The sequence below is a fragment of the Lagenorhynchus albirostris genome, chromosome 8 (genome assembly GCF_949774975.1).
Source record: "Lagenorhynchus albirostris chromosome 8, mLagAlb1.1, whole genome shotgun sequence".
In the NCBI taxonomy this organism is placed as follows: domain Eukaryota; kingdom Metazoa; phylum Chordata; class Mammalia; order Artiodactyla; family Delphinidae; genus Lagenorhynchus; species Lagenorhynchus albirostris.
The window spans coordinates 43555713-43578595 of record NC_083102.1 but is presented as its reverse complement, the minus strand read 5'-3'; the positions used below and the strand labels follow the sequence as shown (position 1 = coordinate 43578595).

The 22883-nt window shown below is 36.2% G+C and overlaps 1 protein-coding gene and 1 pseudogene across 7 annotated transcripts in view; one reads left to right on the top strand and one right to left on the bottom strand.

Moving 5' to 3' along the window:
* BBS9 (Bardet-Biedl syndrome 9) overlaps positions 1–22883 on the top strand; it is a 446338-nt gene that overhangs the window by 94396 nt on the left and 329059 nt on the right. For all 7 annotated transcript variants that reach the window (XM_060156865.1, XM_060156866.1, XM_060156864.1 and 4 more), the window contains 2 exons: positions 6020–6194; positions 13257–13341. In XM_060156865.1, coding sequence (XP_060012848.1) covers positions 6020–6194; positions 13257–13341 — 260 coding nt within the window. The remainder of the gene's footprint in view (positions 1–6019; positions 6195–13256; positions 13342–22883) is intronic.
* Positions 19958–20753, bottom strand: LOC132524191 (small ribosomal subunit protein eS6-like; annotated as a pseudogene).

Below are 22883 nucleotides of genomic sequence, written 5' to 3'. Positions count from 1 at the left end.
ACTTCTTAATAAATATTCATCTCATGAGGCTGCCATAATGGAACTTTCCTGCCTCCACCCACCCATCCCCACAGGCACAAATTTTTTTCATTGCCTTTGAAAATGAAAAATACTGATTTCCAAAGTTCTTTCAAAATGATTTTGGTAGGTCCTTTGTCAGTTTGTTCCTAGATCTTTCAAATAGTATTTCAAATCACAATGCTTATTTTTCTGTCATCATGGTTATGATTAATGAGATAAACATCCAGATTTTAAATTCTGATGAAATCTTCACCCTTCCTAGTTATTTCAACTTTAAAAGATATTTTTTTCCCTGTATTATTTAGACATAATTTTTGAGGGAACATCACTTAGCTATTGTCATCTTTTCAATCTGTTGCTTTTACATTTCATACCCTGTTGGTAGAACTTGATCCATTGCATTGGATCAAATCTAATTGCCTCTGTATCTTTTTCTAATATGTTCTTTTTCTCTCGCAGAAATTTCCTCTGCTTTTATCTTTGATCTCTTTTCATTCTACTTATCCTTCTCAGTCTAGGTATCCTTCTCAACGGAGAGGTAGGATACATCCTACCTCTACCATGAAACCTTTCCCAGGAAGTTCACTGTAATGAGGCTCTTTGATTTTCTATAGTGCTTAGTCAGTTTCACATCATTTAGATTTTATATGTTAACTTACGTTATTTTAAAAAAATGGATCCAGTGCAGTAAAATGGAGTCAGATTCTGACTTGAGTACTAGCTGTCATTTTTTAATTCTTTGACATTAGACAAATTATTTAAGCTCTGTGGGTTTCAGTCTTCTCGTGTAAAATGGGACTATTGTTATTAAAGATTATAGCTATATGCTACATAAGTGTTTAGCACAAAGGCGGGAATATAACAGGTGCTCAGTCAGTGGCAGTAGTAGTTATTTGCTGTTATTCTATATTTCTTACAGCTCCTAATATAATACTGAGCATGTGGTAAAGACTCTTTGAGTATGGTTCATGGCTAGGTCATTTAAATAGCTCCTGAAATCCCATCGCTTTTATGAAGTCTTCCTGTTGGCTCTGTTCTATTAGAACTACAAAACTTTCATGGCTTCTCTGGACTGTTCTTTCTGTTCTCATTATCAGTAAGGGGAGCCTTTGGTATGTATTCTGAAGTGGCTTCCAATACAGTGATTTGAAGGATTTATTTATTTATTTTTGAGTAATGTTTTGGATTGATCCCTACATTTTTCTAATCGTCAGTGGCTAGGGTTGTAATAAATAAAGCATTTTTCATGTACTTAAAATGCAGTATGTGAATTGCATATAATAAAGTCTCAGCCAATCTGAGCTGCAGATGAATAAAGTATTTTGCCTAGCTTACTTCAGCTCAACAGACATTTATTAATGTGTCTCCTATGCGCCAGGCATTTTCTAATTGTTGGATTTACAAAGATGAATAAGATATACCTTCTTGCCGTTGAGTTTAAGCTAGGGATAATGAGAGACACAAAAACAGATAATTTCAATCAGTGATTAGTTGTAAGATGAAGGTAAGGATGGGGCTCTGTGGGATCACAGATGGAGGGTAATTGAAGGGAAAGAGAAGATTTCTGGGAAGACATGAGCTTCAGTCTGTGATGTCTCTTAGAGGACAAATGGGTTGATGCACTTGATTCAGGGACAGAGAGCCAACTCAGCTTCAATATTTATGAGAATTTATTGCCTATAAAGTCCATGGATAGGTTTGGCTCCAAGTGCGGCTTGATGCACTGGCTTAAACAGTGTCTTCCATGGCCCTCTCTTAACTACACTCTTGTAAAAGCCTAATGGCTTCTGTGATTCCAGACCTTATCCTCCTCACGTATTACTCCCCAGGGGGAAGAGTAAGTTTTTCTTTAGTTTCAGCTCAGTTTAGGGATTTAGTTTCTTTCATTGGCTGTAAATTATAACCATCCCTTAACTAATCACTGTGACTAGTGGGATACTAATTAGTTTATATAAGTCAGGGCCTACCTACTCTCAAGCTTAGAATGAAGTCAGTCTCATTCAAGCCTCATGGCTAAAGATGGGAGGAGAGGGCAATGGATGACCAGGAGGCATCCAGCAAATGTTCACTATCCCAGGGGAAGAAAAGTGTAAGAAGTTTTTTGCAAAGGAAATAACATAAACAAAAGCAAGGAAGTATGCACCATTACAATGTATGTAGGAAACAGCAAGTAGTTAAATATTAATACAACATTTAGTATGAGACTTAGAAAATAATTATAAAATAATAATGCGATGCAGTATTTAACACCTGCTGGATCTAGTTTCTGTACATTACTTAATTTAATTCTCACAACAGCTAAGTTAGGTACACCATCTTGCAGATAAGGAAACTTGAGCCCAAATTCACAGCTAATAATTGGTTGAACTAGACTCAAACTCAGATTATCTGACTCTAGAGGCAGCCCATGTGGGGTTATATCTCCCCTATATTGCTAGAGTTTCAGGAAATAAGACTTCATATATCATGCTAAGGAGCCAAGTGTTCTCTGGGGCTCAAGTTTTCTTCAAGCTCTAGCTCTTTGTTATACCATGCGAAAGCAGTAGTTCTCAAACTTTAGCATGCATCCAATAGCCTCTAGGGCTTGTTAAAACCTAGACTTGGGCCCTATCATCATAGTTTCTGATTCCATAGGTATAGAGTGGGACCCTAGGATTTTCATTTCTAAGAATTTCCTAGACATTGCTGATGCTGGTGGTCTGGGAGCCACACTTTGAGGACAACTTCTTTAAGGTCTTTGGGAGACTGGATGATTTGTGGTTCAGAGACATTCAACTTATTGAAATGAACTCAAATGTTATTGTACTTCTGCTTGGAAGTATACATGCCTTGACCTCACATTCTTTAATAATACAGAGAGTATATTTTGGTTACAGTAATATCCTCCCCCATAGGTCAAGGTCATTACATGTGTTTCATTGATTGGATTTCTTCTGTCTCTGATTCTTAACTTATTAAGATTAGATTTATTGCTCTCCTCCTAAGTCCTGCTCAATTTAGTAGTGCTCAGTTCCCTCCTTGTTGGTTAAAAAAGTGCATTTGTATACTAAAGGAATATATTTGAACACTTTATTTTATTTGTTTACATTTTTATTGTGAAAAAATTTAAATATCAGAACAAGTAACATGAATGTCCATTTTTCCACCATTTAGAGTCAACAGTTGTAAATGTATATACATGTATACACACACTGTTTTTTTTTTTGGTGAACCATTTGAAAGTAAGTTACAGATCTTATGCCACTTCACTCATAACTATTGCAGAACACATTTCCTGATAAGAACATTCTCATATGTAATCACAATACCATAATTACACTTAAGAAAATTAAAAATAATTTCCTAATGTTATCTAGCATGCAGTCACATTCCAATTTCCCCAGTTGTCCCAATGTCTTCTATATCTGATTGTTTTTTGGTATCAGGAGCCAATCAAGTGAAATTAAATTTTAAGAGTCAGTAAAGCTGGATGGATGTTTATGCTCAGATAAGTTCTGTGTTATTTAAGATATGTTTCATTGCTTTAATAAAGACGAAACTTAATTAAGGAAGATGTTTATTTCTGTCAGATTTAACCACCTGGAGATAAAGTGGTCCAGGACTGGTAGGCAGCTCTGTTGTTCTCAATATGTGGCTTCTATCTTTGAGGCCAAGATAGCTGTTCCAGCCCTACCATCATGCTGGGAAGAGGGGAAGGGGGTGCATACTCAGTCCTTTTAAGGGTAAGTCTGGGTGTTGCACATATCACCCTGCTCCCATCTCATTGGTGAGAAAGTACTCATATGATGTATCTGTCACAGAGGCCTGGAGATATAGGCTTTATTCTAACTGGATGGCCATGAGTCTAGTGATAATTCAAGTACCAAAAGAAAGAATGGCTCTTAGGGGGAGCCGTTAGCATCTCGGCTACAAGTTTGTTTTTGCAAATGACTAAACTATGCTAAACTGTATTAAATCCATTTAATAGCTACTAGTACATTATAATATGACATTTCTCTTTTTGAGATATATAGGGCTAGTAATTGCTTCTAAGCTGAGCCCTGTTATTCTTTTTTGAATTATTTGATATATATTTTATAGATTTCCTGTTGTCTTCTTTTTTGTTGGGGCATAGCTGTCACTGCTCACAGCTATCAGTGTTTTCATACCTTTTCTAATTTGCTATTTTCTTTTCTCTGGGCTGGGGAAGCAGGTAATGATAACCATTATAATGATGCTATGATTTATTGTGTTTTATGTGTGCTACACAGTGTTAGAGACTATTAAATCTTATCTCTAACTTTGGAGCTCTTAGGCAAATATACTCATTTTATAAACGAGGAGGCTGAAGCTCCTGGAATATCAGTAACTTGTTTATGAGAACTGCAACTGTTCGAACCATAATTAAAATAAGAATCGATGCCCTGAGTGAGACCTGGGAATCCTACCTGTAAAAAGTTTGCATGATTTTCATTACAAAGACTTTGCAGCATCTATTTTTGACTATTTAGAGGCATGTTTATACTTTTTCATTTTTGCTTGGTACAGACAGGAGGATTGCTATATAGTTAAATTCTGGTTAGATGAGGTACTCTTTGTCTGAATATATCTCTGTGAATACACTTGTACAGCATGTATATACATACAACATCCATACAAACTCATATCTTGTTTTATGAAAACTTTAATAAGCATAGTAGATAAAGAATAGATTTAAAAAGCTTAAAACAATGACTGAAAAACCTACTATGCCTTATAAAAGAATTTGAGCTTTGAGGGGATACTCTTCAAAACAGCATTAACATGAACAATCCCTTTCTCTCTAGCGATCCCAGAGTGGTTCAGATGTGTATTTTGTGAATATATGCTAAGACAATATTCAACCTGAAACATCTCTGAGACTATTTAAAGTTGTTAAATGTATTGAATCAATTAAGATGGGATAGAGTATGTTGCAGTAATAAGCACCCCAAAGGTCTCAGTTTGTTTTCTTTTTAAAAAAACTCCTTTGGCAACATATTTTCATTTTTAAAAATTGCCCTTATATCCATACTCAGATACAATAATAAGACTACCATCCATTTCTATGCAAGTTAATTTCTTTTTGAGCAAATTATTCTTTAAATTTCAAAATTTAGGGTTAACTATATTGGCACTGATGTCCAAGGTAAAATAAAATAGTTACTACATGACTTACTGTATATGGTAAGTATGGGTTAGAGATGACAAAGTAATTAGAAGATTGACCTTTTGTTTATTCTCTTAATGAGTAGCTTAATTTTTCTTTGACATAGTTCTTCCCTATATAATAGATTATAGGATACACTAATCACACTAGCAGAACATGAAAAGTTATAGCCACTAGATCTTTCTCAGATTAGGGATACTATACTGTACCATAGAAATCATCATCATTATCATCAGCTCAGTATATTTTAAGAACTGTGAATTTTGTAGTTAATGTTGACAGACTAATAGTAGAAGACACTTCAAAATCAATCGATAGTTTAGGGCAATCAGTGACTAGTGTTATTCGGTATTAGTCATTTTCTCTCCCAACGGTGCTCAACACTGTGATTTTTATAAAACTGGTGCTTAATACATGTCTATGGATTTGTTTGACTGATGTCTAAGTCATTTGAAAGTATGGGGCTGACATACTATGAAGAAGAGAAGGCATCGTGTAGAACCGTTTATATTTCTGATTTTGGAAAAAATGATATCTTGCACAGTCATGATTGTTCTCAGGTATTCTCTTGAGCTACGGATTTTAGCTCAAATAAATGAAAATAAATGTATTTAAAACTATAGACATATTATGAATAATGAAAAAATTGGGAAATGTGTAGATAGTGATATACAATAATCTTATAGCTTCATCAGTTTGAGATTTAAAATTTAAACTGCCCATTTTGTCCCTTGGGGAAAAAGTTAACTGACATATTTGTGGTGAATAGTGATAAAATCATTACATTCATAAAAAGAATAAGTTACCTAATTTCCTCTAATTCTTCTTTAGGTCGCGATTTAATTTGTATCCAGTCTATGGATGGAATGCTGATGGTGTTTGAGCAGGAGAGCTATGCTTTTGGGAGATTTCTCCCTGGTTCTCTTTTACCTGGCCCTCTTGCTTACAGTTCCCGTACAGATTCCTTCATTACTGTTTCATCCTGCCGACAAGTGGAAAGTTACAAGTAAGTTTGGATCTTGAATCTTTGGAATCATGGTGTTTTATGTGTATGCTGCTGATAATTTCTTATCCACAAAGAGCTTGAATATTGCAAATGAAAAAGAGAGTGGTTTCTCTGATAAAATGTAATTGTGGTGACTTAGAGGATATCATTTACATATCATAAAACATTTGAAAGGCAGTATAGTGCACAGATTGAGAGGAAGGATTTGGAGAGAGGCACGCCTGGATTGGAGTCCTGATTTTGCTACTCACAGCTGTTTGATGGTCAGTGTCCTTATCCTGAATGTAAAGGAGGTAATAACATCTATTTTGACAAATTTGTTAAAAGAATTAAGTGTATGTCAAGTTACCACCACATAGAAAATGCTCAATAATTATTGCGATTGTTCCTTGAATTATAAATAATAAAACACAGTCTGAGTGAAAAAAAGCCAGGTACAAATACATATATAGAATGATTTTATAGCAAAAAAAGAATGTATATGACATAGGAAGAATACTGGCAAGAAATACAAGTGTGTTTATGAATGTTTTTGAAAGAACAGCTTACAGAAGTGAAGTATGAAAATGACCCTATGAAAACAGCTTATACTTTTTGCTAGAAATTCATATTGATTTTGGTGAATTGTGTTTCAGAGAGACCGTTTTCTTCTCTACCAGCTAAATTTCAATAAAAATTATGGTTTTGAGTTTTTGGAGGCTGTGTTTTTTATTGGAAGGGAGAATGGGAAAAAAAGTAGAAATCCATTCTGGGAAAAGAAATAGACTTGGAGAATTATAATATCTTAAGTAACTTTATTGTTGTTATCTTACTGATGGCAGCATTTAGAACTTTAAACATCTAAGCAACACTTCATTATAGCCTTTCAGTATTATTTTTGGCCACATGATTTTTCCCAAGGCAGGAAGAAAATATAAATTCATCAGGCAACAGATGTAAATTTTTGCCTTCAAGTTTTATTATTGTGTATATTGCAAGTTAATGTAGTATTCTCTTAATAAGTGACAGTCTACATTCTGAGAATTATTGTTGAGGCATTGAGGATTTACAACTCTGAAAATAAGCAAATGTTTGTGACTAAGCAGATGTTAACTGATGGAGGTAGTGTATCATTATGTCATATTCATCCTACAACTCCTATGGCGCTTGTCCAAAGGAGATGAGTGAGTTGTGGCATTGCTACTGATAATAACTAAAATATCATAATTATTATGAGAAGCTGGGAAAAATACCTGTATAATCCATTCAATCCTGCCAAAACTTAAGCAATATTGAGAAGATCTGCTTTTCACCTTTCCACCCAGTTCTTGCCAAGTAGGGTGATACTAGCAGTGTACACTGGGGTCATGATACAAAGATGTGAATGTTCCATGACTTACTCTTTGAAATATGGGAATAGGAATTAATTTGGTAATAACTCCAGGAGTGACTGGATGAGAAAACAATGTGTAGGTTTCCTTAACGTGAAGGTTTAATCTCACAGAAACTCATACTGTTTTAACTGTGGTAATTCTCCAACATACTGATCTATTAAATTCATCTCCATCTAAGACTAAAAAAGTGCACACTTTATTTATTATGTGGATCTTTTAAAATGGTAAAAATGCATGGGATATGTGATTATTGTGAAATGATGACAATCAAGAGGGTTTATAACATTGAGTAGTATGTTGTATTTATATATACTTTCAACTTTAATAGATTAAATGGTAATCACAGGTGTAATTTAGGATGGGAGAAAGCAGGAAAACTGTAAGTTTGGTTTTTGGAGCCTTCATGAAATCTATTTATAATCAGTTAAAAATATAATCAGTTAATAGAAAAGGCTTTTAAGACATAATTCATTTTCATTTTTGATATTGATGTTTAATTACTTTAAAAACAGATCAGTTATGTTCAAATAGGAACTAGAGAAAGCTATGAGTCTCAGACTTTAGTGTGCATAAGAATCATCTGAGCATCCTTTTATGAAATGCACATTTGCACGTTCTTAATCCCCAACCCCTTAGATTTTGATTTAGTAGGTTTGGGGAAAAGACCCAGAAATCATCACAAATACACACCCCAGGTGATTCTAATTCAGGACATACTTTGAGTGTTGTTTTTCTTTTGAAGTGAGAGGTTTTTTTTTTTTTTTTGGTAGAGGAGGGGCTTTGGGCCATTCCCTTGGCCACATTTGTACAAACTTTGGATCATCTTTTATTCTCTTTTTCTTTCCTTTGCTTGTCAGAATTATATAGTCAGTAAATCCTGACCTTTCTACCTTTTTTTTTTTTCTCTTATTCAGCCCTTGCTTCCCATTCCCACTGGCATTCAGACCTTTATCTTTTCACTTGGATTTCTGTTTGTTTGTTTTTTTTTAACCTCTAATGTAGACTTTGAAGGGCCTTTCTCATAGCTGTTCTTTTAAAACACCTCTTTAAGCCAGAATAATTTTTGTTGTCCATTAAAAAATCTAAATCTTCTCATATGACATTCAGTGCTCTTTATGCTCCAGTCCCATTTTACCTCTGTTAAGTGAACTTTCAGATTTGGAAGGGACTTTTAAAATTAACTGGTTTAAATATCCTCCTTTTTTTAACCTCCTAGATATATTATTGCCCAACACACTGATTTTTGCCCAATATCATATTTGCTTTCTGTATTGTGCTAAAATGTTCCAGAGTATGTCTTACATTATCAGGTTCCTGAGAGCAGAATCTGTTTTAAATACCTGTTCACTAAAGGAGTAATTCAGTTCATTGGTTCAGTCATTCATTCAGCAAACATTTTTCAAGAGGCTTCTCTGTGCCACACACTGTGCAAAGCACTAGAGATGCAAAGCCAGATAAGACCTCTCTCTTGTCCTCCAGCAGTATGCCAGCAAGTGGGGAGGTAGCAAGTCAATCAGCTACTTCAGTTCATTGTGATACTGGCTATGGCAGCACTGTGCACAGGAAACTGAGAAGCCTAGAGGTGATACCTTTCAATAAGAGTTGAATGTAAGGAGGCTCCCGGAAGAAGTATACTTGCCAGGAGTTTTATCTTTCTCCCCTGTTTGCTATACACTTTCCCCTGTACCCCTACAGTGGCTCCTAATATTAATACATTGCTAAGTAGACAATAGTCTTTAAATCAGTATTTTAAAATCTGTTTGTTGAATTTAATGGATAGTATTTTAAAAAGAGGATTGTGTTCTTCACCAGCCTTAGGCTCTTGCCTAACTGAAATATTTGGTGTTATTCATATATATTCAGAGCTTCTCTCTTTCTCTCTCCTCTTTTGCTCATGCTGTACTCTGTCTGAAATGCTCTTCCTTCCTTTTCTGTGAATGAAAATTAGGTCTGGAAGCCTCCCTGCTCCCCATTCAGATCTTGCCTGACGTAGCTGTCAGTAACAACTCCTTCTTCTCAATTCACAGAGTAATTTTTCACTGCTTTCCATAAGCACTATTCATGCTTTCACTGATATGACATTTACTTGTTTTTCTCCTTGACTAGGCTAAATGTTCCTTGATAGCAGGGATTTTGTATCCCCTGAAGTACCTAGCATTGTACCTTGCTGAAAGTAGATGTTTAACAAGATCTTAATGAAGGAATGAAAAGTTTATGAGGAAACCTTCTATTTTGTTACTGGCATCTTCCAATGAAAATGATTCTCCCAGGCATAATCAAGAATGCTTTAACTATAGCTGGAATGAATGTAGTAATGCTCTGTATCCAGAGCCTCCAATTCTAGTAGAGTTCTGCAGGTTAAGTATCAAAGTTCCCAAATCTCCTGGTACACTTTGAGGTGACAACTATTTTTCATTTGAAAATAAATGATTTTGGAGGATTTACTTTTGTGTTCGGTGACACCTCAATCCATATTTTAGTTACTTGCTGCTGTTTTTACGATGTGATACAGAGGAGCACTAAATTATACGGTTGAGTTTGTCATTGGTACTCCACAGGACCTGTTAAGCGTTTGTGGCTATTGGTTCAAAAAGTACCACTGTTCACCTGGACTTGCTGTATCTGTGATTAGTGCCCTTTCTGTTCTGAAAAACACATGTGACACTCTTTCATTAAATCTTTTTACATTGGACCTGATTATTCTTTCAGCAGTTCCAACAAGGGAATTTTATTCTTTAGCTTATATCAGGGTACACTTGAGCGATAAGAAAAAAAAATCCAAGTGTTTTCTGTATTTCAGAAATTCCAAGTCTGCTTGGAATTGCTTGGTTTTGGAAACAGATCTTGGAATTGCTTGGTTTTGGAAACAGATTTCCATGTACATTATTGGTCACAGTTAAGAGAATTTAAGGAAGAATCATAAAATAAATGCTGTTGTAAGTTTGTCATCATCTAAATTTACTGTCAGTTACGTTTAGTAATAAAATACTCTTCTGAGTTGTCTTCTGGGAAGAGAATTGGTCTGGATTTAGAAATTAGGAGTCAATTTTGGCTGTGTCTGTGCCTGCTGTTTTGATGTTAATAAGGCCACTTTAGGGGTTCACTTATGCCTCACATGAAATAATAACTCTTTTTAGTTATATAAGAAGCTTCAAACAGCTCAAAATCTTTGGATATAGCAACAATCTCATTAATATCCATATCATCCTCTGGTAGGTTGGTGTCTGCAGGAAATGAATGGTCTATGTAATTAATTGACCAAGGTTAGATCCATTTGCAGGACCAGCTCTGGACTGATGTTCCAGTCACTAGTGCATACTAATTTCTGTTACCATGAACCAGAGAGAGTAAAGCAATCTTATTTGGAGGTTGGACTATGAGGTCTAATTTTTTGGAGAGTTAGGGATTTTGAAGGTCAGTCTCAGATGGTGTTGAGATATTTGCTGCAGCTACCTATGGGATTTTTTAGCATGATTTTACAAGGCCGAGATCTTCAGCCTCCTACCCTTTTTTGTCTCATTTCCCATGACTCATTCCTTTCCGCCATGCATCTCTCCTAAACTCCTGCCATGGCCTTTCATGTCTCTTTTACTGCTGCATGCCTTTGCATGTGCTGTTTGCTTTGCCATAATGCCTTTTACCTCTTTAACAGCATGATGAGTTTTTCATTTTTCAAAACCTAGCTTTCTCCTCCTGAACTGATACCAAGAACATACATATTTCCTCCACCCCAATTACCTGTTCCTGCGATCATATTCCCTTGGTACTTATATGCATACCTTCTATTAGCACAGGGTACTCTGAGTTACACTTATTTGTTTGTATATGAATCTTCACAACTACTTTGGAAGGTCCTGGTGGATATAGGTCATGTAGTAGTTTTCCCCCTTGTTAATGCTTATATGAGATCCCTACTATATGTTTATTGAATGAATGAACTTTATATACATTAAGCTTTCTTATTAACTGTAATTTTCATGAATGCATTGCAAAATCGATCTTAATTCATAGTCATTCTGCATTCACTGAAAATTGGAGACTTTTTACAAATTAAGTATTGCTGATTGAGATAGAAGGCTTTAAGAGTTGGTATATGGGCTTCCCTGGTGGCGCAGTGGTTGAGAGTCCGCCTGCCAATGCAGGGGACACGGGTTCGTGCCCCGGTCCGGGAGGATCCCACATGCCGCCGAGCGGCTAGGCCCATGAGCCATGGCCGCTGAGCCTGCGCATCCGGAGCCTGTGCTCCACAACGGGAGAGGCCACAACAGTGAGAGGCCTGCGTACTGCAAAAAAAAAAAGAGTTGGTATATGACATTTGAATACCAGTGTAAATTTCGGTACTTGTTTAGATATTCTGCATTGCCTTTATTTATTCAGGTCCCTGATGTTTACACTATCAGACATCTTTCTTTAGACAATATGAGATGTCTGAATATATCTACCTACTAATTTTCCTCTTAGCTATCAAAGAGCAATGTAAGAAGTTTTGATTCAATAAGAGGGAAAGGCTTAATTATTTGTTGAGATGTTTTTGTTAACCTTCTAATACCTTTTCTCTGCTAAGTGTTACCTTTTGGAGAGCCTTCCCTATCTCCTCTATGTAACTAGATATGCACCAACAATAAAAGTAAGAAACTTCAAAAAAAAAAAAAAGAGGGAAAGGAATCTATGAGCCTAAAATTTCTTCATTTTGAGTAGGATTATTACTCTAACAATACACCATAAATTAATGTGAGTAAGGGAATTTAAACTTTATTGTCTGAATCATTTCTAAATTGAATGATATTTATAAATTGTTTTTAAGAATGATTTGAGCTAAATGTTACTATTTTTTAATTTTTAACTTTTAAAAAATTTATTTTATTGACGTATAATTGATTTACAATGTTGTGTTAAATGTTACTATTGAAATAAAAGCTTTAAAATACTTATAGAAAGTTATAATGTCCATTATTGAGAACTTATTACATACCAGATAAATTACTATGTGATTTATCTCTATGTATATATAAATCTGTATCTATGTGTTTGTCAGTCTGTTAATCAATAATTGGGCACCTAGTGTATACCAGATACTGTACTAGGCACTAGATTATTTTTTAATTCTTTTAACAATGCTTCAGTTTGAGATTATTATTCCATTTTATAGATAAGACAGAGTGATTAATTAAAAAAAATTTTCTCAACTAGTTAATGCTTTAGCTGGGAATTAAAATCAGGTGTTCTGGGGTCCATAAATTATCTATTAATAATTTCTACTATTTCTACTACTACTTTTTTTGGGGGTTTGCAACAAGTCGTCTGGTTGCTTTGCATTATTTGTATTTTTTTCTATTTTGTGTTTTGGTGCTGGATCTTTCTTGAGTATTGTTTTTGTCACATAAACTTCTAATGGAAATGCTTTGATATGTGGCAGAGCTATTTTTCCAACATTGAATTTTGGGACATATGGTTATAATTTCTTTACCATTGCAGGTTTACATAGTCTTAAGCCACAGTATCATTCAGTATGAATTCATTACTAAATTTTACAATTTTTAAAATCAAGGGGAAGGTTATTCGTAAGGTTTGTAGATAATGTGCATTTAAAAATTTTAGCTATACCGAGATTATGTGTTTTTAAAGTTTAAAATAATTTACACTTTTTAACTATAAAGTCACTTACAATTATTCCATATCTTTTAAACAGATACCAAGTACTTGCTTTTGCAACGGATGCAGATAAAAGACAAGAGACTGAACAGCAAAAACTTGGTTCTGGAAAAAGACTAGTTGTAAGGCCTTTTAAAAATATATGAAAATTTTAGTAATGTTATATCTAATTATAGATGTTCATTTAGAATAAGAATTCCTGGGAATAAAAATTTAAAAAACATATATTTTAGCCATTTCTCTTTTCTGTGTTAAAGTTATGTCAATGATCAAAGAATTTAGTTGGCTATTATTGAGCAATGGAGCATGGTCATAATATAGCAGATTATAGAGTTGTACAACTAGAATGATAGATATCCAGATGTGGTCACTTTTAACTGAAGTGATTATAAACTAACAAAATAAAAATAGAAAAATTAAAAATTCCTTTAATAGGCAAAAAAGTTGCTACTAATAGGCATGTGATGAAATATATAAGTAAAAGATGAAAAAATGTTCACAGTCTACAAAGATAAAGTTAGCTCAAAGACAAACGTGGACGTTTGATAACTTGAAAAAGTAGTTTGAAGAAAAATTGTTTGAATTTTATTGTTTCTGGTCTTTAATCCACTCTGAGTATATTTTTCTATAAGGTGTGGCAAAATGTTCTAATCTCATTCTTTCACATGTAGCTGCTCAGTTTTCCCAGCACCACTTACTGAAGAGACTGTCTTTTCTCCATGGTATATTCTTGCCTCTTTTGTCATAGATTAATTGACCATAGGTGTGTGGGTTTATATCTGGGCTCTCTATTCTGTTCCATTGATCTATGTGTCTGTTTGTGTGCCAGTACCACGCTGTTTTGATTACAACAGCTTTGTAGTGTGGTTTGAACTCAGGGACTTACTTCCAGCTTTGTTCTTTTTCTCAGGATTTCTTTGGCAATTCAGAGTCTTTTGTAGTTCCATATAGATTTTAGGATTATTTGTTCTAATTCTGTGAAATATATCATGGGAATTTTAATAGGGATTACATTAAATCTGTAGATTGCTTTGGGTAGTATGGACATTTTAACAATATTAATTCTTCTAATCCAAGAACATAGGATATCTTTCTATTTCTTTGCATCATTTTCAAATTCCTTCATCGATGTTTTATAGTTTTAGAGCATAGGTCTTTAACCTCCTTGGTTAAGTTTATTCCTAGGTATTTTATTCTTCTTGATGCGATTTTAAACAAGATTGTTTTCTTGCTTTCTCTTTCTGATAGTTCATTATTTATAGGAAAACGACAGACTGTCTGTATTGATCTTGTATTCTGCAACTTTCTGAAGTCATTTATTAGTTCCAATAGTTTTTTGGTGGAGACTTTAGGGTTTTCTATATATAAAATACCATGTCATCTGCAAAGAGTGAAGTTTTACTTCTTCCCTTTCAATTTGGATACATTTTATCTCTTTTTCTTGTTGGATTGCTGTGGCTAGGGCTTCCAATACTATGTTAAACAAGTGTGAGAGTGGGCATCCTTGTTTTGTTCCTGATTTTAGCAGAAATGCTTTTGGGTTTTCATCATTGAGTATGATGTTAGCTATGGGTTTGTCATAAATGGCCTTTATTATGTTGAGATATGCTCTCTCTATACCATCTTTGATGAGAGTTTTTATCATGAGTAGATGTGGAATTTTGTCAAATGCCTTTTCTGTGTCTATTGAGAGGATCATGTGATTTTTATCTTTCCTTTTGTTAATGTGGTGTATCACATTGATTGATTTGCAAATATTGAACCATCCTTGCATCCCTGGAATAAATCCAACTTGATCATGGTGTATGATTCTATTTATATGTTGTAGGATTCAGTTTGCTAATATTTCATTGAGGCTTTTTGCATCTATATTCATTAAAAGTATTAACCTGTAATTTTCCTTTTGTGTAGTGTTTTTGTCTGGTTTTGGTATCAAGGTAAAGGTGGCCTCATAGTATGGATTTGGGAGTTTACTGTCCTCTTTAATTTCTTGGAAAAGTTTGAGAAAGATTGGTAAAATTCTTCTTTATATTTTTGGTAGAATTCCCCTGTGAACCTGTCTGGTCTTGGACTTTTGTTTGCTGGAAATTTTTTTTAAATTGCAAATTCAATTTCACTGCTAGCGATCCATTTATGCAGATTGTCTATTTCTTCCTGATTCAATCTTGTCAGGTTGTATGTTTCTAGAAATTTGTCCATTTCTTCTAGGTTGTCCAATTTGTTGACATATAGCTGTAGTATTCTCTTATGATTTTTTGTATCTTGTGGTATTGGTTGTTATTTCTCCTCTTTCATTTCTTATTTTGTTTATCTGGGTCCTCTCTTTTCTTCTTGGTGAGCCTGGCTAAAGGTTTATCAATTTTGTTTATCTTTTCAAAAAAGTAGCTCTTGCTTTCATTGATCTTCTCTCTTATATTTTTTGTCTCTATTTTATTTATTTCCTCTCTGATCTTTATTGTTTCCTTCCTTATGCTGACTCTGGGCTTTGTTTGTTCTTCTTTTTCTAATTGCTTTAGATGGTAGGTTAGGTTGTATATTTGAGATTTATCTTGTTTCTTGAGGTGGACCTGTGTCTATAAACTTCCCTCTCAGAATGGCTTTTGCTTCATTGCATAGATTTTGGAAAGTTGTGTTACCATTTTCATTTGTTTTGAGGTATTTTCTGATTTCCTCATTGACCAATTGGTTTTTTAGTAGTATGTTGTTTAACTTCCACATGTTTGTGCTTTTCCCATTTTTCTTTCGGTAATTGATTTCTAGTTTCATACTATTGTGTTTGGAAAAAATGCTTGGTATAATTTCTATCCTCTTAAATTTGCTGATACTTGTTTTGTGGCCCAGCATGTGATCTGTTCTGGAGACTGTTCCATGTACACTTGAAAAGAATGTGTATTCTGCTGGTTTTGGATGGAATGCCCTGTAGGTATTTATTAAGTCCAACTGGTTTATTGTGTCATTTAAGACCACTGTTGTGTTACTGATTTTCTGTCTTGATGATCTGTCCATTGATGTAAGTGGGGTTTTAAAGTCTTCTACTATTATTGTATTCTTGTCAATTTTCCCCTTTATGTCTGTTACTATTTGCTTTATATATTTAGGTGCTCCTGTACTGCGTGCATATATGTTAATGATTGTAATATCCTCTTCTTGTATTGATCCTTTTATAATGATATAGTGATATTATTATATGATATCATGTATTATATTATTATGATATTATAATGATATAATGCACTTCTTTGTCTTTTGTTATAGGCTTTGTTTTAAAGTCCATTTTGTCTGATATGAATGTTGCTATCCTTGCTGTCTTGTCGTTTCTGTTTGCATGAATGAAATATCTTTCTCCATCTCCTCACTTTTAGTCTGTGTGTGTCTTTGGCTCTGAAGTGAGTCTCTTGTAAGCAGCATACAGATGGGTCTTGTTTTTTTAATCCAATCAGACACCCTATGTCTTAAAAAATATTTTTTATTGAGGTATAGTTGATTTACACCCTATGTCTTTTGATTGGAGCATTTAGTCCACTGATATTTAAAAAAATATTGATAGGTATGTACTTATTGCCATTTTATTACTTGTTTTCCAGTTGTTTTTGTAGCTCTTCTCTGTTCATTTCTTCTTCTTTTTGTTTCTTCTCCATGGTTTGATGATTTTCTTTAGTGGTATGCTTGTGTTCCTTTCTCTCTAATTTTTGTGTATCTGTTGTAAGTTTTTGATTTGTGGTTACCATGGGTTTCATATATGTTGACCTACAACTGTATCTACTTGTTTTAAACTGGTGGTCATTTAAGTTCAAACACATTCTAAAGATCTACATTTTTTACTCCCCTCCCCCCATATTTCGTGCTTTTGATGTTATATTTTACGCCTTCATGTTTATCCCTTAACTGTTTATTATAGTTGCTTTTATAATTTTTTTGTCTTTTAATCTTCATAGTAGCTTATTTAAGTGGTTGATCCTCAGTCCTTACTATGTATTTGTCTTTCTTAGTGGGATTTTCCCTTTCCTATAGATTTTTACTTCTTTCCCACTTAGAGAAGATGTTTTAGCATTTCTTTTAGGGTAGATTTAGTATTGATTGATGAATGCTTTTAATTTTTGCTTGTCTGAGAAGCTCTTTATCTCTCTTTCAATTATAACTGATAATCTTGCTTGGTGGAGTATCCTAGGTTGCAGGTTTTCCCCCTTTCAGCACTTGGAGTATATCATGCCACTTCCTTCTGGCCTGCAAAGTTTCTGCAGAAAAATCAGCTAGTAGTCTTATGGGGGTTCCCTCGTGTATAACTCTTTGGTTTTCTCTTGCTGCCCCTAGAACTCTGTCTTTATCTTTAATTTTTGCCAGTTTAATTATGATATGTCTTGCTGTGGATCTGTTTGGATTCATCTTCTTTGGGACCCTCTGTGTTTCCTGTATCTGTATATCCATTTCCTTCTTTAGGTTTGGGAAGTTTTCAGCCGTAATTTCATCCAATACATTTTCAACCCCTTTCTCTCTCTCTCTTCTCCTTCTGGGGCTCCTGCGAATGTTGGTACATTTGATGTTATCTCTTAAAACTGTTCTCATTTTTTAAATTTGTTTTTATTTTTACAGTTTCTTGTTAAAATTCTCACTTTGTTCATCTATTCTTTTCCCTAATTCAATTAGTAGTCTTATTACTAATGCTTTGAATTCTTTATCTGGTGAATTGTTTATTTTTAATTTTTTTGTGGTACGCGGGCCTCTCACTGTTGTGGCCTCTCCCGTTGTGGAGCACAGGCTCTGGATGCTCAGGCTCAGCGGTCATGGCTCACGGGCCTAGCCGCTCCGTGGCACGTGGGATCTTCCCGGACCGGGGCGCAAACCCGTGTCCCCTGCATCGGCAGGCAGACTCTCAACCACTGCGCCACCAGGGAAGCCCCATTTTTCTGTTTTTTTAGGTGTTTTCTCTTGCTCTTTCTATTGAGACCAATTCCTCTGTCTTCTCATTTTGCTTAACTTTCTCTCTTTCTATGAAATTAGGTGAAACAGTTATCTAATTCAGTGTCCTTATGTGGGAGCATCCTTGTATAGTTTGTATGTGCCCAGTGGTTTTGATGGGAGAGCTGGATTTGATGTGAACATAAGTCACATCTTTCCTCAGGGTGTGCTGGCAGCTATCACCTTGGTAGGAAGTGGGCTGGAGAAGGAAGGGCTAAGGACAGAGCCAGGTATGAGCCAAGGATTCCCCTCTCTTCAGTGGCCATCACTACCCTATCAAAGGTGGGGTCAGGTCCCAAGTTGCTGGAGCAGAAGCCCTGAGGGTGGAGTCTTTCTGGCTCTGTTCCCTTTAAGTGTGAGCCCTCCCCATTTTCAGCACTGGCACCGTTGTCGCAGAGGGGAGCAGTGCTAGAGTAGGAGTGCCGGTGCAGGCTCTTGGTATTTGAATGGGTATAGGCTGTGGTGGTCCAGCCATAGACAGAGGTTAGGCTTCTTCTGATGTGCTGCCTGTGCTGCCCCCTCCCTGGTTAGACAGTGCTTTTGGTCTTAGCTGCCTCTGTGTTTCACTGCTGAGCTCTTTCCTCAGTCATGGCAGCCTTCACTATAGTGTGGAGCTGCAATGTCAAGTAAGCAGGGCTGGAGCATTCAGTCTGCTCAGGCTGGGGCACTCACGAGGCGGTTGCAGGAAACCAGTCAGCCACCCATGAAGTTCCGATCTGCACGTTCCGCCCTGTTTTGGGAGTGAACAAGCATGTGTGCACTCCTTCTGAGTTGGATCTGGGATTCCCCCAGCCTTCCTATTAGTCCCACCTGCCCTCCAACCAGCCAAGGGGGTTTGTCTTCTCTGTGCAGGACCCCAGAGCTAGGGTGTCCAACATGTAGTTCAAATTGCTCACTTCCCAGGGAGGATCTCTGCCTGTGAAGTCTCACTTTTCCTCTGAGCCCCATCCCTCACACAGGTCCTGACCTGATCGCTTCTCTTCCCTTTCTACCTGATTATGTGTGGATCTCTCTTCCAGCCTTGGTTGTACAGGAGTCTTTCTGCCAGTTTCCAGTTAATTTTTGGTGAGAATTGTTCCACATATGGATGTATTTTTGCTGTGTTTGATGCTGGAGGTGAGTTCTACATCCTGTGACTCTGCCATCTTGATTTCCTTCTCCAAGAGCAGAGGTCTCCTCTGTCTTCTAGCTTGCATTGTTCCCATGAGAAATCTTTCATCTTATCTTTGTCCTTTTGTATATAATGTCTTTTTTCTCTGGATGTTTTTCAGATTTTCTCTTATCACTTGTTTTGAGCAATTAGATTATGATGTGCTTTGTGTAGTTTTCCTTTCTTTCATTCCTTTTTCGATGCTTAAGATTTGTTGAACTTCGTGTATCAGTGAATTTATAATTTTTATGAAATTTAGAAAATTTTTAGCTATTAATTCTTCATATATATTTTTCTGTTCTCCATCTTTTCTCCTCTCCTCTCAATTACACATACATTTAGGGTACTTGAAGTTACCCTACAGGTCACAGATTTTCTTTTTCTTTTCAAAAATTCTTTTTTCTATTTCATTTTGGATAATTTGTACTGCTATGTTTTCAAGGTCACTAATATTCTTTCTACAGTGTCTAATCTGGTATTAATTCCCATCTGGTAGAGCTTCTATCTCTACAAGTTCACTTTGGGTGATTTAAAAAATATCTTCCATGCATCTACTTAACTTTTTAAAGGTAAAGAATATAGTTATAATAATTGTTTTAATGTCCTTGTTTTCTAATTCTAACATCTATATCTTTTTTTTTATGTCTGATCTTATTTATTTGTTACTCTTAGAACATCTCATTTTTGACTGGACTCAGACTTAGAAGTAGAAGCTCTCAGAGAGGACAGCCTCCAACTCTTGGCAATCTGTTCCTGGCGTTTTTCTTTGGCCTCCTTCATCCTCCTGGCCCAAAGTTTAGCATATTCTGCAGCCTCTTCCTTATTTTTCATAGTACACTGTTTCTTCAGAGCAATACACCGATGTTTGTCTTGCAGAACACGTGGAGTAACAAGATGCTGAATCTTGGGTGCTTTGGTCCTAGGTTTCTTACCTTCTTTGTTTAGGGGCTTTCTCACAACATATTGGTGGACATCATCTTCTTTAGAGAGATTGAAAAGTTTGCGGATTCTGCTAGCTCTTTGAAGCCCCAGGCAATGAGGCACAGTAGTATCAGTGAGTCCAGGAATATCCTTCTCCCCTTTTTTATCGATGACCAAATTGAGAACTCTCAGATTGGCATCTACAATGCAACCCCATGCAGATTTGCCCTTTCTTTCTCCAGTCCTCCTTGGTCTGTAACAAGAATGCCCCTTACTCAGTAGCAGGTGGACTTGGCCATGGGTCAAAACACCCTGTTTCACGGGGAAACCCTGTTTGTCTTTTCCACCACTGATTCGGACCATGTAACCCTTCCATTCTTCTCCCGGAGCGTCAGCAGCAACTTCTGTGGCCATACGCTTCTCATAAAAGGTATGAAGTTTTCATTCATCGTCCACTTCAATGAGTTTCTGGCAGCCAGTGGCTGGGAAAGAGATGTTCAGCTTCATTCTGAAGTGGCCGACCGCCTCTGAGGCGCCACAAAAAAGAGTCTGTATCAATTTTGAGTGAATTTCAGTTTATTTATTTATCTCCACATCATGGATCACATTTTCCTTTTTCTTTACATGCTTGGTAATTTTTTATTAGATGCCAGGATATAGTCAATTTTACTTTGTTGGGTGCTAGATATTTTTGTGTTTCTATAAATCTTCTTGAGCTTAGGCCTGGGAGACAGTTAAGTTAGTTGGAAACAGTTTGATCTTTTTGGCTCTTGCTTTTAAGTCTTGTTAGGTGGGACCAGAGCAGTGCTCATTCTGGGGCTACTTATTCCCTACTCCTGAGGTAATACCCTTTGAGTGCTCTATCCACCTCCCTTTGAATTATGAGGTGTTCCAGTCTGGCTGGCGGGCACTGGCAGTATTCCAGGCCCTTTGTGAATGCTGGGCACTGTTACCGCTAATCCTTTTGAGTGGTTCTTTCCCTGGCTTTGAGTAGTTTTCTACATGAATGTGCTGATAAGTACTCAGCTGAATACTTGAGAGGATTCTTTACAGATCTCAGAGTTCTGTCCCTGTGCTGTTCTCTTTCTTTGTCATGCTGTCTTATGCACTCTAGCTGCCTTGGTTTTTCTGAACTCTTATCATACATCTCCTCAACTCAGGGAGTCTGTTGGGCTTTGCCTGGGTTGTTTCTCCCTGTGCCATGGCCTGAAAACTCTCTCATGGCAGGAGCAATTTTACCATTCACCTCATTTATTTTCTGTTTTTAAGCGGATTGCTGTCCTTTGTTTTCTGATATCCAGTGCCTTGCAAATGGTTGTTTCATACATTTTGTCTGTGTTGTGGTTGTTTCAGATGGATGGTAGATTTTTTTCCTATTACTCTATGATGGCTGGAAATGGAAGAAATTTTAAATGATTGTTCTTAGTAAACTTCTGTGCATTTTGAGACTCACTAATTTAGAATGTGGTATATTTCCCTAAGGACAGGTTACAAAGAGTGTCACTCAGTACCTAGTGAACTGAAAGTATTTAGTGGCAGGATCTTGGCCTGTGGCCTCAGAAACTTTGCCTATCCACTCTGAATGAATCGTCATCTCTCAGAGTCAGGGACACATCAGCCTGAGTTACAAGCACTGAAAAGTAATGCTAGAATGCTAGCCTATTATATTGTAATGAGAAACGTTAACTGTCTTAGGACTGATGTTCATGTCTTGTGTCCAGTAGAATCTTTTCATATAGGTAAACTACACTTGAACTAAGTGGCAATTGAATGATTTCTTGGTGTTGAATCTGAATTTAGATGAAGATAATCTGATGCATCTACCTATATTCACTATGCTGTCTCCCTATTCCAGATTGTTCTTATATACACACTGATTATATTTGCCTCTCTGGCTAGCCCCATTTGGATTTCATATCTTCTTCAGATATTTTAATCCTAAAGTAGACAGATTAATACCTAAATCATTTCTGGATGGCATGAAATTTATATATATATATATTTAAAATTTTATTTTTTGGCTGCTTTGGGTCTTCGTTGCTGCATGTGGGCTTTCTCTAGTTGTGGCAAGTGGGGGCTACTCTTTGTTGTGGTGCACGGGCTTCTCATTGCAGTGGCTTCTCTTGTTGTGCACCATGGGCTCTAGGTGCGCAGGCTTCAGTAGTTGCAGCATGAGGGCTCAGTAGTTGCGGCACGTGGGCCCTAGAGCACGCGGGCTTCAGTAGTTGCAGCACACAGGCTCAGTAGTTGTGGTGTGTGGGCTTAGTTGCTCTGCAGCATGTGGGATCTTCCCGGACCATGGATCAAAACCGTGTCCCATGCATTGGCAGGCGGATTCTTTACCACTGCGCCACCAGGGAAGTCCATCTATCTATCTATCTATCTACCTATCTTTAATGTGACTTTTCATATCTCTTCTCTGAACTTTTATTTGTTGATTCTTGCCTCAAAGCCTAACTTTGAGGGCAATCTTACTTCCTCTTTATCCACGTACTTTTGTGCATTCCATCTCACATTGCATTTCCCTGATGATTAGTGGTGGTGAGCATTTTTTAATATACCTGTTGGCCATTTGTATGTCTTATTTTTAGAAATGTCTATTTAGGTCTTTTGCCCATTTTAAAATCAGATATTTGT